Here is a 12,137-nt window from a genome sequence, read left to right as displayed (position 1 = left end):
ATGAGGATTACATGACCGCCTCAAGCACTCGTCAGCAACATGAGGAGCACAACTGCGACGACAACGAAGCGCACATTGCCAAATTTCTGGTTCACGATCACGATCGGCTAGCACTGTCCTTTTTTGCGAGACACAGGCACTATACGTTTGATCTGAACAGCTCCAAGACTAGTATTGACGTCGCCGGTGAGCGGGAAGAGGTCGCCGAGCAGATGGAACAGGTCTTTCCTGGATTAGCAGAGCAGTGGAGCATTTCCGACCAAGAAGCAGAGGCGATGGGTACTTCGGGCGGTTCATTGCACATGTTTGCCTGGCAGCATGCTTTCACGGAGACCAAGGGCCGGATTGCAGAATTGGTTTCCACAGCGAAGGACACGCTGCCGATTTCGGCTCCACTGGATAGGATTCACTGATATGGCCCCAGAAGCAAGAACTATTAGTTATGCGTTGGGAGCCTGTACATAGTGAATTATACCGAGAGCACGCTTGTGCTATTATCTGAAGCGGTCTTTTTGTCTTGAATGGAGGTTCATCATCTCGTTTAGAACGTTTGCTGTTTTTATGATTTGGAGGTTCCAAACTCAAAGACCAAAAGATATCTTCAGTTTATCTGGAAAGGCAACGTGGGGACAGTGTAAAAAAGCAACAGACAGTAGACCAGCACTCGGTTCTTACCAGTGTACCACCGAACTTGGAGGAGCACGATGACTACAAGCCATCCACTGAGATTGTCTCCTCTTTGGCTTAGCAGCCAGGTCCACTTTGCAAACAAGAGCCCTCCCATTTAGCCATAGAAAACAGCGCCGCCGGCATCCGTCATATGGTGAGAATCCAGATCATCGAAAAGAGAACCCCAAGAAGGCCCGTCTATGTTTTGGCCTAAATCGATGTATTGCTGCATCATGGCATCAAATTCCCAGTCCTCAACATACGGTTGTTGTTCATGTTCTGTGCGGGCTGCGGGCTGCTGGCCACCACCAATGGCAGTCGTTGTTGATGTGTGTTGGCCGATAGTGTTAGACAAGGACCCGTGGAAATCGCTTGACGGATCCGAAGATACTTGACTGATTCTGCCATCAGCAGGTGGCACTACCACCGTGAGAGGCACAGCCGACGACTGGCTTTGTTGTAGACTTTCTTTGTGTTTCTGCAGGATTTCCATGAGAGGGTGAGCCAGTTTCGCGGCCATGGCGGAGTCTTGTTTCAAGCTGTCGAGCATCCTGCATGCTCGGGTGACTTCGGCTTGCCGCTGTTCCTCGAGCCCTTCCACTTTGTTGGAGCAGAGGTCCATCACCAGAACAACAGCGGCCATGAAGACATGGTGTACCACGGTTGCAAGCCTGGCGGGGATTAACTCTAAGTCGTCCTTCTTTTCCTCCAACTTGTAGCAGATCTGCAGAACCGCACGGGAGGAGTTTAGGCAAGCATTTCTGGAAAACGTATATTTAGGATCGGTGAATCCCGCTACCACGAAAGGCTGGTGAAGTCTGCTGCGTCTGGTATAGATCCCAAGGTGGATCAGATAGCGCTGGAGGGTAAGCTGGGGCGCGGTATACAAGAGTTCGCTCCCCTGGTCGAGCCGGAAAAAGGCCGGCAGACTTCTGATCAAGTCCTCAAATTTGCCGTCCAAGAAGATAACCTGCTCGTAGTTCGCATTCTCGATCATTCTAAGGGGGGACAGGGAGTCAACCACCGCGCGACAGACTTCTGCTAGCCGAACACGCTCAAGGAAGTAGGCGGTAGATAACATTGAAACATTTCCAGCGTCCTGATCACAGCTCTCGAGATAATGCGGCTGATTCACATGCATCTGTGATGGCTGAATAGAATAAGTGCCCTCCTGTGGGCCGGGGGTGAATGCCAGTAACCTTTCTCGCGCTTTAGCATCGGTAGAAAAGCTGATCAGTAACAACTGCACCTTACCAGTCTGTGGCAGCAATGTGCCACCATAACCTTCTCTTTACGTCAGCTTCAATCTGACTTGGCGGTGGATCTGTCTCTCCTTTCCTTCGGGGACTATCAGTCTTGTGTAATGTGAGATCTCGGGCCATCATGATCATGTTGCCATGAAGTGAACGGAACATGGGTGAGAACCCTTGAGAATTGTAGATAACGTAGGAGATAACGATCGCGGCCTGGAGACCTTCAATCGAGGCAGCAGTAGTTCGCTTCGAGTACTCCAGAATATCCAGCGCTGCATTGCTCCAGATCAAGGACATGGAGGCAGCTTCTTTCGCAGATAAGAAGATCAAGCATTTGCTTCTCTGTGGTCTCCACAGATGGCTGGCGCTAGCAAGTATGCTGAGTAGCAGCGCGATATCTGCCACTTTGCTTTGAACCGGTGTATCCGGGGGCGTATACACAGCGTCTATCACACGCTGAAGGGAATGAGGCTGGAAGACGGGATGGAGGTACTGGACGTTGTCCAGAAAGTACTGGAACAGATTTATGGCCTCATCTCTGGTAGGCAGCTGAACACTGGGTGGCCAAGGGGCTGCCTCATTCTGCGTCGCCGACACATTCTCCAGTAGCTGGCTTATAGGTCCAACTTTGAATGGTATGTTGGCTACATATGCTCTAAACTGGCGGCCGGATTAGATGCAGGGTCAGCGCAGTAGGCATTGGCTGCCTTCACAACTGTAGAGAATCTTACAATCGGGTTCTCACGCGTGCCAATGTCTTCAAGCCATCTAGATGTCACTTCATGCTCCTCGTTGAAAGCGAAACCTGGCATAACCGTGGTAGTCAATGCCCCACGAATGGCTGGTACCATTGCAGTAGGAACAGAGGGTCTGTCCTTCTGCTGACTAAACACCGCCTCCTCAAGCCTTTCAAGGCGAGCTTGGAAACCCGCGCTTTCAGCTGCTGTGGGTAAAGCTTGTCTGTGGTCCGTGCCGTCCGTGGATGTTGAGCCCGGGTTTCGTGCAAGGTATTCACAGCTGACGCCACGGGCGGAGCAGTTGGAACAAGGTCGTTGGCGGTTGCATTTGAGTTTCTTCAGCCGGCACAAACGACACGATACCGGGTTCTGGCGTGTGCGGCGAGGTGGATGACCATTAGACTGGACGGGATCCATCGGCGGCATTTCTGTGGATGAAATACCTATTCGGGACAACCGCGAGATTTGGCACGAGTGAGTCCTTATTCTTATTCCCCTGGAAGACGCAATTCCTGATTCCCACTAGCCACTAACCCGATCAGGGAGGCGGAACAGGAATCTCGGAGGTATGACTGTACAATATGCACCTACCCCGTACGGAGTATACCTTACCTAATGGCTGACTCCAAAGAATATTCTTCTTAGTTCCATCTTAGATGTTCTAGAGTATATAAGTAGAATTTTCGTGCGATTCCTATAATTATAGAGAGTTTATCGCGTATATAAATTAGTAAGAATAAAGCATAAATAGATATAGATTTTAACTAGATTGGACGTTGCGGGTAGAAGCGGTCAGATATCTTTCTAGGGATAAAGGCGGGGGCTAGGAGAGTTACTCCATAGAAGAGAACGTGTTTTGCGTCGCGGTATTTACACCAGAGCCAATTCTGCTTATGCCTAGTGACACTGGAGTCAGGGATGGAGTCGGGATTGACGGTATGAGACAACTAGCCACGGTCGCCATGATTATAACCCGTTGCTCATCCCCCACGGGAGGTCATCCAGATCCCCAAGATTATACCAGCCACATAGATCGTCAATAGCGCCAAGCGCAGCACCCAGCTCGTTGTCGTCCGTCGATAGACCGCCGTTGGTCGAATCTAGGCTGGTTCCATCCGCGCCGAAAGACGGCAGTTCACTCGATCCAGGAGTACTGTGATAACTGGCACTTTGTCCAAGTCCCAGTACGCACTGAGCAATCGTTTGGATTTCGCGCACATTCCTCGCCGTCCGCGGCCAAACCTCTCCCAGCACCTTGAGACAGCCGAGCGTCATCCGGATCTGATCCCTTGCGATGGCGAGGTCCTTCCCCTTGAAAAGAGCACTGCAAGCCGAGAGGAGCGCCAGCGTCCCTTCGCTGACCATGCACGTCGTGAAGGGTGTGTGGTGGAATCGGCGGACTGGCAAAGCCAGCAGACGGATCTGGGCCTCTACCGCCCGCAAGACTCGGGCCGTATGGACGTTGACCAAATCAGGAGTGGGTGTATCCAGCTGCGGTTCCCGGGCACAACTCGATACATTCTCTATGGCGTTGAATTTGAGAGCAGATAGTGGACGGTGGAGGCCGATGGTGGACCTAATCAGTGAGCGGATGTTTCGCGGAGGAAACGAGAAGCTTACACATGGGTCAACAGCTGCGCTTGGAAGATGAGTTCGTCAATCTCGCCATTCTCATTCATGACATTTTTGCGTTCCGGGGGAAGTAAAAGTCGCCATCCGTCCAGGCTACAATCGACCGCTTGGATCAGATGTGTCGAGTCTTCCGCGGCAGCGACTTTGGGAGTTATGGATATGGCGGCTGCGGCGCACTGCACGGCGCCAATAAGGTACGCGAAGGAGGAGAAGTGAACATTGTTGGGGAGAAATTCGCGGTTGTTAAATTCCTGAAGGGTTTTGGGAGTCGGAATGTTCTGCAGCGTGGCGCATGAGCAATCTCGACAAAGGCCAATAGGGGGCACGGTATTGATACTCACCCCCGACTCATAGTCTGCCTCGTCGCATGGTAATTCCGCCGTCACATCAATGTTCATAACCCGGAAGTTCATCGTCCCCAGGGTGCCAGCGTAGTACGCGTCCAGGATGTACAGCATCCACCACGTTCGTCTCCAAGATTCCATCTGGACCTGGTCGTCAGCTCCCTGGGACGCTGCGAATTCGGGCCGGAACATCTGCAGGTCAATGGCGAGTTGAGCAGCCCGGTCCATCTGCGATTTGGCTTCGGCCTTGAAGTCATACCAGAACAAAGCTACGGAGTACAAGATTCGGCATTGGACTTGAATCGGATCAGACGGTGACAACGTCGAAAGAGATGTTTCGATATCGTCTTTCAGGGGAATCGACCATTCTCGCGAATTGTAAATATTTCCCATGAAGCGTAGAGCCGCCACTAGCGGTGCAAAGCCATGTTGACTGGTCGGATCTTGATATAGTCTTGTCAGGTGTTTCCGTGGCAAGACGAATGGATGACATATGTGAAAATTCTTATAATATGAGTCGATCAAGGGGTCACTCTCAATATTCCCCAAGCGAACTGTGCTCTCTGCACGCGGCACGCAGTCCGTACTGCTATCCCCGTGATCGATATCGACCATATCAGATTCATGGCGAACATCCACCGGCAGAAGCTCCGTCGTACACTCCTCGGCACGAACTGCTGTAGCCCGTTCAGAGCTCGAATGATCCACGGGCTCAGTATATACTCCCGAAGCCATTCGTTTGCGACGCTCCGCCAACGCGGCGCGGTCTAATCCCCCGCGCCGTGATCGCGCATAGCTGCACTGGTTGCCGACCTCGGAACAGCGGCCGCAAGATGGCCGCTTGCCATCACATTTCGCGTGGCGGGAGCGACAGGGCAAGCAAGCCAGCGATGAGCGTGTCGCCCGACGATTCTGCGTGGTTGGAGCCGCATCCATGAGGTGATTCTAGGAATGCTTACAGACGTACTAGTGCGGTGACTCTGTCAGATCGGCGGGTAATCGGGTATCCGATTACCCGCTCATCCTATGACGTCAGTGTTGTGAGTCGTTGAAATACGGAGTGAACAAGCATTAAACAGCCGGGGGATTAATAGGTACTTTGATATTCTAGGCAGGTATACCTAGTTTGTTGCTAAGGCTACTGTCATGGTTATAGAATCCCCCAATACATAAGGTAAGTCTAATATATATACATGTGCTGTACAAAAATTCAACTTATCTTCTAAACATGCCACCAAGAAGTTCAATTTCAATACCCCAGCCAAGCGCTTACCATTTCCACCGGATTTCTGATACTGAAATACCCCGAGCTTTCAAGGTTGGCGCGAAGCTCGCGGAACTTGCTAGTCTTCGCCTTCCGTTCGAACAAGATGTCAATCTCCAGATAACTCAAGCCGAAGGTCTCTGGGAGTCTCCAATAGCACCAGACGAGGCACACGGCTGTCGTTCCAGCGAAGAAGAAACAGGATTTTCCCTTCCAATCCCACGCATCGGGACTCAGCATATGTGGGGTCATCCAATTGATAAGAATGCCGGCTAAATTATAAGCTGTTCGAGCCAGAACGACTGTTTTGACCCGGAGTCGAGTGGATGGGATTTCCGCGACCAGAACATAGCACACGGGCCCAATAGTCATATCGTAGACAAATGTCAGACTCAAAAGCAAGGACCCGAGCGTCCAGAGCTGGGCACGGGATGTCGGAAGAGAGCCGACAATGCCACCAGCCAATAGAATAGCTAGTAGGGCTGAGAGGCCGCAGAGATACAGCCGACGACGCCCGAACCGGGACAGAAGTGACCAGGAGATCACCGCAGCCAGTATGGCTATACCGTAGATGCCGACGGATAGGTTGAAGGCGTTTTCGACACTGAACCCAGCCTCCTGGTAAAATGTTGACGCCCAGCCCATTAAGCTGGTTCCACATACCTGCTGTGCGATCCAGACCATACAGGTAATCTCGGTTCGTCGGCGATCCACGCCCTTGAAGGCATCCAAGTATGAAATGCCTCTGTCGCTTTTTTTGAAAAACTTCTCAATCTCGTTGGTACGATTGATCATCGCCATTGTCTGATCGAGGTTGACCTTGCCCTTCCTGGTCAGCCTCGTCAGAGACCGTTCGGCATCATGTTGTCGCCCGTGTCGGATAAGCCACCATGGAGATTCCGGCGCAAATATGACCGCCACCAGGATAGGGAGACCAATTGCCCACTGGAGGGCAAAAGGGATCCGATATGACCACTGGGAGGTGTTGTCGATGAGACTCCTCAGTATTCCGGTAGCCATCAGCTGTCCAAGAATCCAGCAAAGGTTGACATTGCTGAGCAGATAGGCACGTAGCATGATAGGCATCACCTCGGCGGCATACGTGGTCGATAACGTTTGAAAGACGCCCCATGGGATCCCGCATAAGATCTGCGCCGCCAACAACATCCGGATATTCACCGCAAAAAAGGCCAAAAAGATACTCAGTAACAGAAAGGCCAAGGCGGAGACTATGGTCCAGCGATATCCGATCCGATCGGCGAGATAGCCATTCGCTAGTAGCCCGACTATCTCGCCAGCCTCTGCTGCAGTCGTCAACCCAAATTGCCATTTTGAAGAAATTTGATACCCGGAGTCAGGTGTTGGTGTTCCATATCGTCGTTTGAAGGCCGGAAAAGCGAAGAAGTTAAAAATTAGCAGGGTATCAAATCCTTCCATTATGAGGGTGGAAGACAAGATAAACGACCAGGCTATAGCCTTGGGGTACAAGCGACACCCATTAAGGAAAGTCAGCTTCTGTTCTGCGCGAGTGGCCGCTTTTGCTGGAGACTCGAGTGGTTGCAATTCAGGCAATGCTGTTGCGAGCTGTTCGGCAAAGACAGCGGTATCAGTTCGACTAAGTGTCGTGCTGTTGGGGGTACTTCGTTCCGTGTGCGAAAAGGATGGAAAGGATTCCATTCCGTCCAGGGGCTCGTTTCCTTTACCCGGCTTTGCATGAGGCTCCATTATGTGCGGAGGATGCACCTCCGAGAAGGAGTGCGAGTTTGTGATGATACTCTCTTTAGAGGCCGACATCACAACTTTGTATGTAACGGCGAGTTAAGGTATCCTTAAAGCTCACATGTGTCATTGGAGCACCCGTAGCGCGGTTGACTTCGCTGCTTTATTCTCATGTCAATTAATATCGGAACCCGAAGGACTGGTAGGTAGCAGGCTAAAGTATAATAAGCTTAAGGCGTTTGAGGTGGACGTGCTGCTGGATTGGACGGTCATCTGGAGGTTGCTCGCCACTCCATAGAACAACCCAATAATTCCCAGGCCGACAAAGTCTGACCGTCCAAGCCTGTCGTTCGGGATGTGGTCTGAACTTTGCACTCTCGCAAGCCTCCCCATGGACAGTTAGACTATGGGGGTGGATTCCGCGTTCTGGAATGGTCTAGACGCCGGGGAAACCTTAACAATGGCTTTCGACCACGGCAGGGCCCTTGTTGTCCTAAGGTAGGTACAGAGCATACTCCGTACATGAAGGTCACTCTCGTCCTGTCATACGATCTGTCAAGACGTCATTGATACCCGTAACCAGTGTCGATTTTGGAGCCGCCGCCCCACCGTTCGTTCGTCAGATAACCTCCAGCTAGCAATGCGACTCATCGGAGTAAACAATCGTGAGTCGCTTGGGGCAGCAATGCACGGTCAAAATCTACTATGCGATTATATCGTGGAGAAGGGTTTCAATGCCGGGTTCATTGCGATGGATTTGACGAAAGCCGTCCTAGATCTTGTAGCGACACTGAACTCTGATATGTTCATGGACACATTGGATGATGCCAAGCCTTGAATATTGAGACCGGGGTAGGGAAGAGCGAGTACCAAGGGATCAACGCCTCCCCCCAGAGGACTTTATTAAAGTGCTTACTAGCACTTTAAAGACGGGTACTAACCTCCGCGACTTATCGGGTATCGACCTTAAGTACGTAAAGACTCCGCCACCTACTGTTAGGTTAAGCAATACCAATGGTATTCGTGCTTGATTATCGGTGGATCCCATCCCTAAAACCCAGAGCTAGAGATCTTAACCTCCTACTAGTAAGTAAGTTAATTCTCACAGTTCTAAAAGCTCGGTAGAGACTACGGAGTGGAAATGTTCTAGTCTCAAACATCCCGACAGTTGCGATTGGGACAGTATCCTAGCCTATGCCGTTGAGCGGCCCTCATATGCATGTAGTCGTGTGCTCTAGACATGCAAATGCCTTGATGCAAGCTAGCTTGCCTTTTGCAATAGCACACAAATGTGTAATTGTCCCTGCATACACCCTTGATGTCGATACACTATAAAACAGACACATTGTATGAACAGTCACGCAAATCCGAACATCCAACACATTAGAAACAGCTACTACTACTACCACCGCCTCCACCGCTATCACCACCTCCTCCGCTGCTGCTTCCTCCCCCACCACTGTCACCACCGCTATACCCACCACTGTAACCACCTCCGCTATAGCCACTGCTACCTCCGTGGCCTCCACTATAGCTGGTGTCACCTAGTGAAGCCCAGTTCTGAGCAACAGTGGAAGTGTTGTTGTAGCTTCCAGTGTGAGGAGAGCCACTATACCCTCCAGAGCCGCCGTATCCCCTCGTGGTCGTCGGGGCGGGCTTGGGTTTCGGCTTGGGCTTCGGCGTTTCTGTGGTTGCTGGCTGGGGAGGAGGCTTGACTGGAGGGGTCTTGACCTCATTCGCAAGTGGTGATGTCGGCTTTGGTGGTTGGGTGGACGACATTGGAGGTGCGACTGGGCGTGGAGGGGGACTCTTATCGACGTCCTTTTTGCCGAAGCATGATCGAAATATATTACCCATGCTGGGTCGGTTGTTGCAAGAAGGATATAACAGAGAGTGATAAACCGGGCTCGGAATTGTATACAGTGGGATTGACAGATAACCAGCACTCTAGAGAAACACCTCACCCTTATATACTTCTATATTGAACACTGCGTTGCGCTCTGAAAACGACTATTGATGTATTTCGGATAAAGTCCGGGCACCTGGGCGGATCGTGGCTATGCAGGGCGAAGGGAAATGTGGAATGAGGACCGTATTCCCCTCGTGTTTATCCCCGGGAAATCCCCCGAGGCGAATTTGGCCTTGTGGAATGTTTTGCCGAGGCAGGAATCTACTTATTGGTGATGGGCCCATTGTACATTGGAGGCTGTTGCGGGTGAGGCGAAGTGCCAAGAGACTATCACTATGACTACAACATCGCAAGGCAGACACAGCCTATCCTTGGGATCCCGAAAGTTCCGTACTATCGCTTGCAAGATGAAGTTGACTCTGTGCGACAGACGGTACAGGAATGAATTGATTACAGATTAGAAAAACTGCCATCCCAAAGTCCACCCTGGTGGTCTATTGCCTGAAGCCTTCAAGCTGATGAGCCGGCTACCTTGTAGGTCTGATTCTGTCCATGGAAATTCTCAATTGGAAAAGGCACACGAGAAGCATCCGCAACTATATACAGCAAGGCGTCACAACGAGACACCGAAACCCGACCAATCCGCTTTCTCAAGGTATAACTGAAGAATATTAGGCTTGGTACCGCATCCTCGGAAATGAGCCCCGGGTTGCCCGGCCTAGCTGTCTGACGGGCTTAGCTTCTTTCCAGCTCTAAATAGTGAACATGTGAATATTTCCAAACTGATGAGACCAATGATCCTCAGAGTCAACTTCGGGCTTGCCACGGTGCTCCACCTCCGTCATGTAGTCACGAATGTTGAACTCGATACCGGCCTCCTCACAGACTCGCCTAAGTGGATTGGCCCGCGAGTATATCTCTCGAGATCGGGATGACTCTTCCCAGCCGCCCTCGATATCAATGACTCGTAAATGCGGGAATCTGTCTTTGCATGGACCAAATTTTCCAACTCCCGTAAGCCTGCCAGGAAGGGATAGTCGAAGTCTGACACATAGAGCCGTTCCAGGGAGGCCGGAAGAGTGTCAGGAAGAGCAACGAAAGTCGACGGATCATTCCTACGGTCTTCGGCGAAGTCAATATGGAGCAGGTCACGCAACCTTACGTGCAGGGCTCTCAGATTCGTATAGTCGGTCAGGCTACCGAGCCAACCCAGTTCATACATCTGCTCCGGATAGTACATATCGAAGCACAAGTGTTCCAGGCTATCCTTAGCCACCGCAAGAGACTTAGAGAGGTCCTCGACGAACACACAACGGAAAATGTGTCGCCATGTAGTTCCCCGGTGGAAGACTGTCGTATCCCTCTCGTCCCAGGCATCTGAATGATTTCAAATTCTTGGAGGCGCGGATCACTTGCATAAACCCAGTGACGCTACTCGTCTCGACCATTTCGATATGTTCGATAGGGGATGACTTGCTCGGAACAAGATCATCGAATCCGCCTTTATCGCGGTCATGCAAGTCGCTGATCAGCAGTCCTTTGAATTTGCACATGGATTGTAGTCGGAAAAAGGGCGCGATCTTGTATAGTTTAAATAGGCCCCCATGCTTGAATGGTACCTGTATGGCTGCTTCGCTAAGACGCCTAAACCCACCATTCAGGGAGATATAGGCCAGGAATCGCTCGGAGACGTCGGTGTGCCCTCCCCACTCCATGACCAGCGACTTTATGTTAGGCACACAGTGGAGTAGCATCGTCAGCCACAGGTCTTGACCGAGGAGACTGCATTCCTCTTTAGGGATAGCCGCGGCCATCCATCTGTCATATTCGGCGCTAGAAGGAGCGAATTTTCGTACCAAATCTGAGACGGACTGTCTCATAGACGGCGTAAGACGCGGATCGAACAGATGAGAATGGCAACGAGGGCTTTTCGATTTTGCAAGGGAGACGCAGATGACTTGCTGTGCAAGGCCTGGCGTGACTGAAAGAATTTCTACAAGATCGCGCAGAGATTTCTCACAGAAATAATGGACATTGATTGAGATGTATGCCTCTTGGCGAGTAGCTTTCCAGAGTCGACGGCAGCAGCTTGCCAAGCGAAGCCGATCCGAAGAATAAGACAGATGTCTTGCTACCAGAGCCAAGAGTCCGGCGGGTAAATCGAGAAACATGGCTGAGGGAAGCTCCCGACATTGTGAATGTTTAAAAGAGAGAAACAAAAGAATCAGGAGAATCCCTCGATGCGGCAGAAAGGGGGCGAATATAAAGCCTGTTCCTGGCAAGGGAGAGGTAAATGAAGCGATTGGCTGCAATTTGTATTAGATGGTTGTATAGATCGCATGAACAATAGTCTAGGCTTGATATTTGGCCCCCAAGACGTGTAGTCGGGTATCTGGTGTAGATAGTGTTAGGGAGCTGGACTATATAAGACGATGTAACGGTCATTAGCAACGCATGCAATCTGATATAGTTGGTGCACTGGATCCCGTGAGCTGCCTAGAACACTGGTTTGTTGCACCTGCATTAGCCAAATCCATGCATGATGTGGGGAGAGAGGACCGTTCAGGCAATGTGAGAGTATTGGCAGGGTCACGCCTAATGTACTAAGTA

The 12,137-nt window shown here is 51.1% G+C and overlaps 6 protein-coding genes across 6 annotated transcripts; 1 reads left to right on the top strand and 5 right to left on the bottom strand.

The window, feature by feature from the left end:
- Positions 1-784: 784 nt before the first annotated feature.
- Positions 785-3,085, bottom strand: ATEG_01793 (uncharacterized protein; the record flags this gene model as incomplete). The annotated part of the gene is made up of 3 exons (XM_001209158.1): positions 785-1,868; positions 1,924-2,582; positions 2,654-3,085. 3 exons carry the CDS (start codon positions 3,083-3,085, stop codon positions 785-787), a joined length of 2,175 nt encoding a protein of 724 aa, XP_001209158.1.
- Positions 3,086-3,625: 540 nt separating this feature from the next.
- Positions 3,626-5,370, bottom strand: ATEG_01792 (putative C6 transcription factor; the record flags this gene model as incomplete). The annotated part of the gene is made up of 2 exons (XM_001209157.1): positions 3,626-4,235; positions 4,280-5,370. 2 exons carry the CDS (start codon positions 5,368-5,370, stop codon positions 3,626-3,628), a joined length of 1,701 nt encoding a protein of 566 aa, XP_001209157.1.
- Positions 5,371-5,884: 514 nt separating this feature from the next.
- On the bottom strand, positions 5,885-7,336 carry ATEG_01791 (putative MFS sugar transporter; the record flags this gene model as incomplete). The annotated part of the gene is made up of 1 exon (XM_001209156.1): positions 5,885-7,336. The coding sequence occupies one exon, from the start codon at positions 7,334-7,336 to the stop codon at positions 5,885-5,887; it is 1,452 nt and encodes a 483-aa protein (XP_001209156.1).
- A 742-nt stretch (positions 7,337-8,078) lies between these two features.
- ATEG_01790 (uncharacterized protein) lies at positions 8,079-8,456 on the top strand (the record flags this gene model as incomplete). Its single annotated transcript, XM_001209155.1, has 2 exons — positions 8,079-8,116; positions 8,147-8,456. 2 exons carry the CDS (start codon positions 8,079-8,081, stop codon positions 8,454-8,456), a joined length of 348 nt encoding a protein of 115 aa, XP_001209155.1.
- A 349-nt stretch (positions 8,457-8,805) lies between these two features.
- ATEG_01789 (uncharacterized protein) lies at positions 8,806-9,475 on the bottom strand (the record flags this gene model as incomplete). Its single annotated transcript, XM_001209154.1, has 2 exons — positions 8,806-8,828; positions 9,100-9,475. The coding sequence occupies 2 exons, from the start codon at positions 9,473-9,475 to the stop codon at positions 8,806-8,808; spliced, it is 399 nt and encodes a 132-aa protein (XP_001209154.1).
- An 893-nt stretch (positions 9,476-10,368) lies between these two features.
- Positions 10,369-11,080, bottom strand: ATEG_01788 (uncharacterized protein; the record flags this gene model as incomplete). Its single annotated transcript, XM_001209153.1, has 2 exons — positions 10,369-10,642; positions 10,839-11,080. The coding sequence occupies 2 exons, from the start codon at positions 11,078-11,080 to the stop codon at positions 10,369-10,371; spliced, it is 516 nt and encodes a 171-aa protein (XP_001209153.1).
- Between the last annotated feature and the right edge of the window lie 1,057 nt (positions 11,081-12,137).

Source organism: Aspergillus terreus, genomic scaffold (assembly GCF_000149615.1).
Source record: "Aspergillus terreus NIH2624 scaffold_2 genomic scaffold, whole genome shotgun sequence".
NCBI classification, from domain to species: Eukaryota; Fungi; Ascomycota; class Eurotiomycetes; order Eurotiales; family Aspergillaceae; genus Aspergillus; species Aspergillus terreus.
Note: the sequence above shows the minus strand (reverse complement) of the source record. Positions and strands in the feature narration are given on the sequence as shown.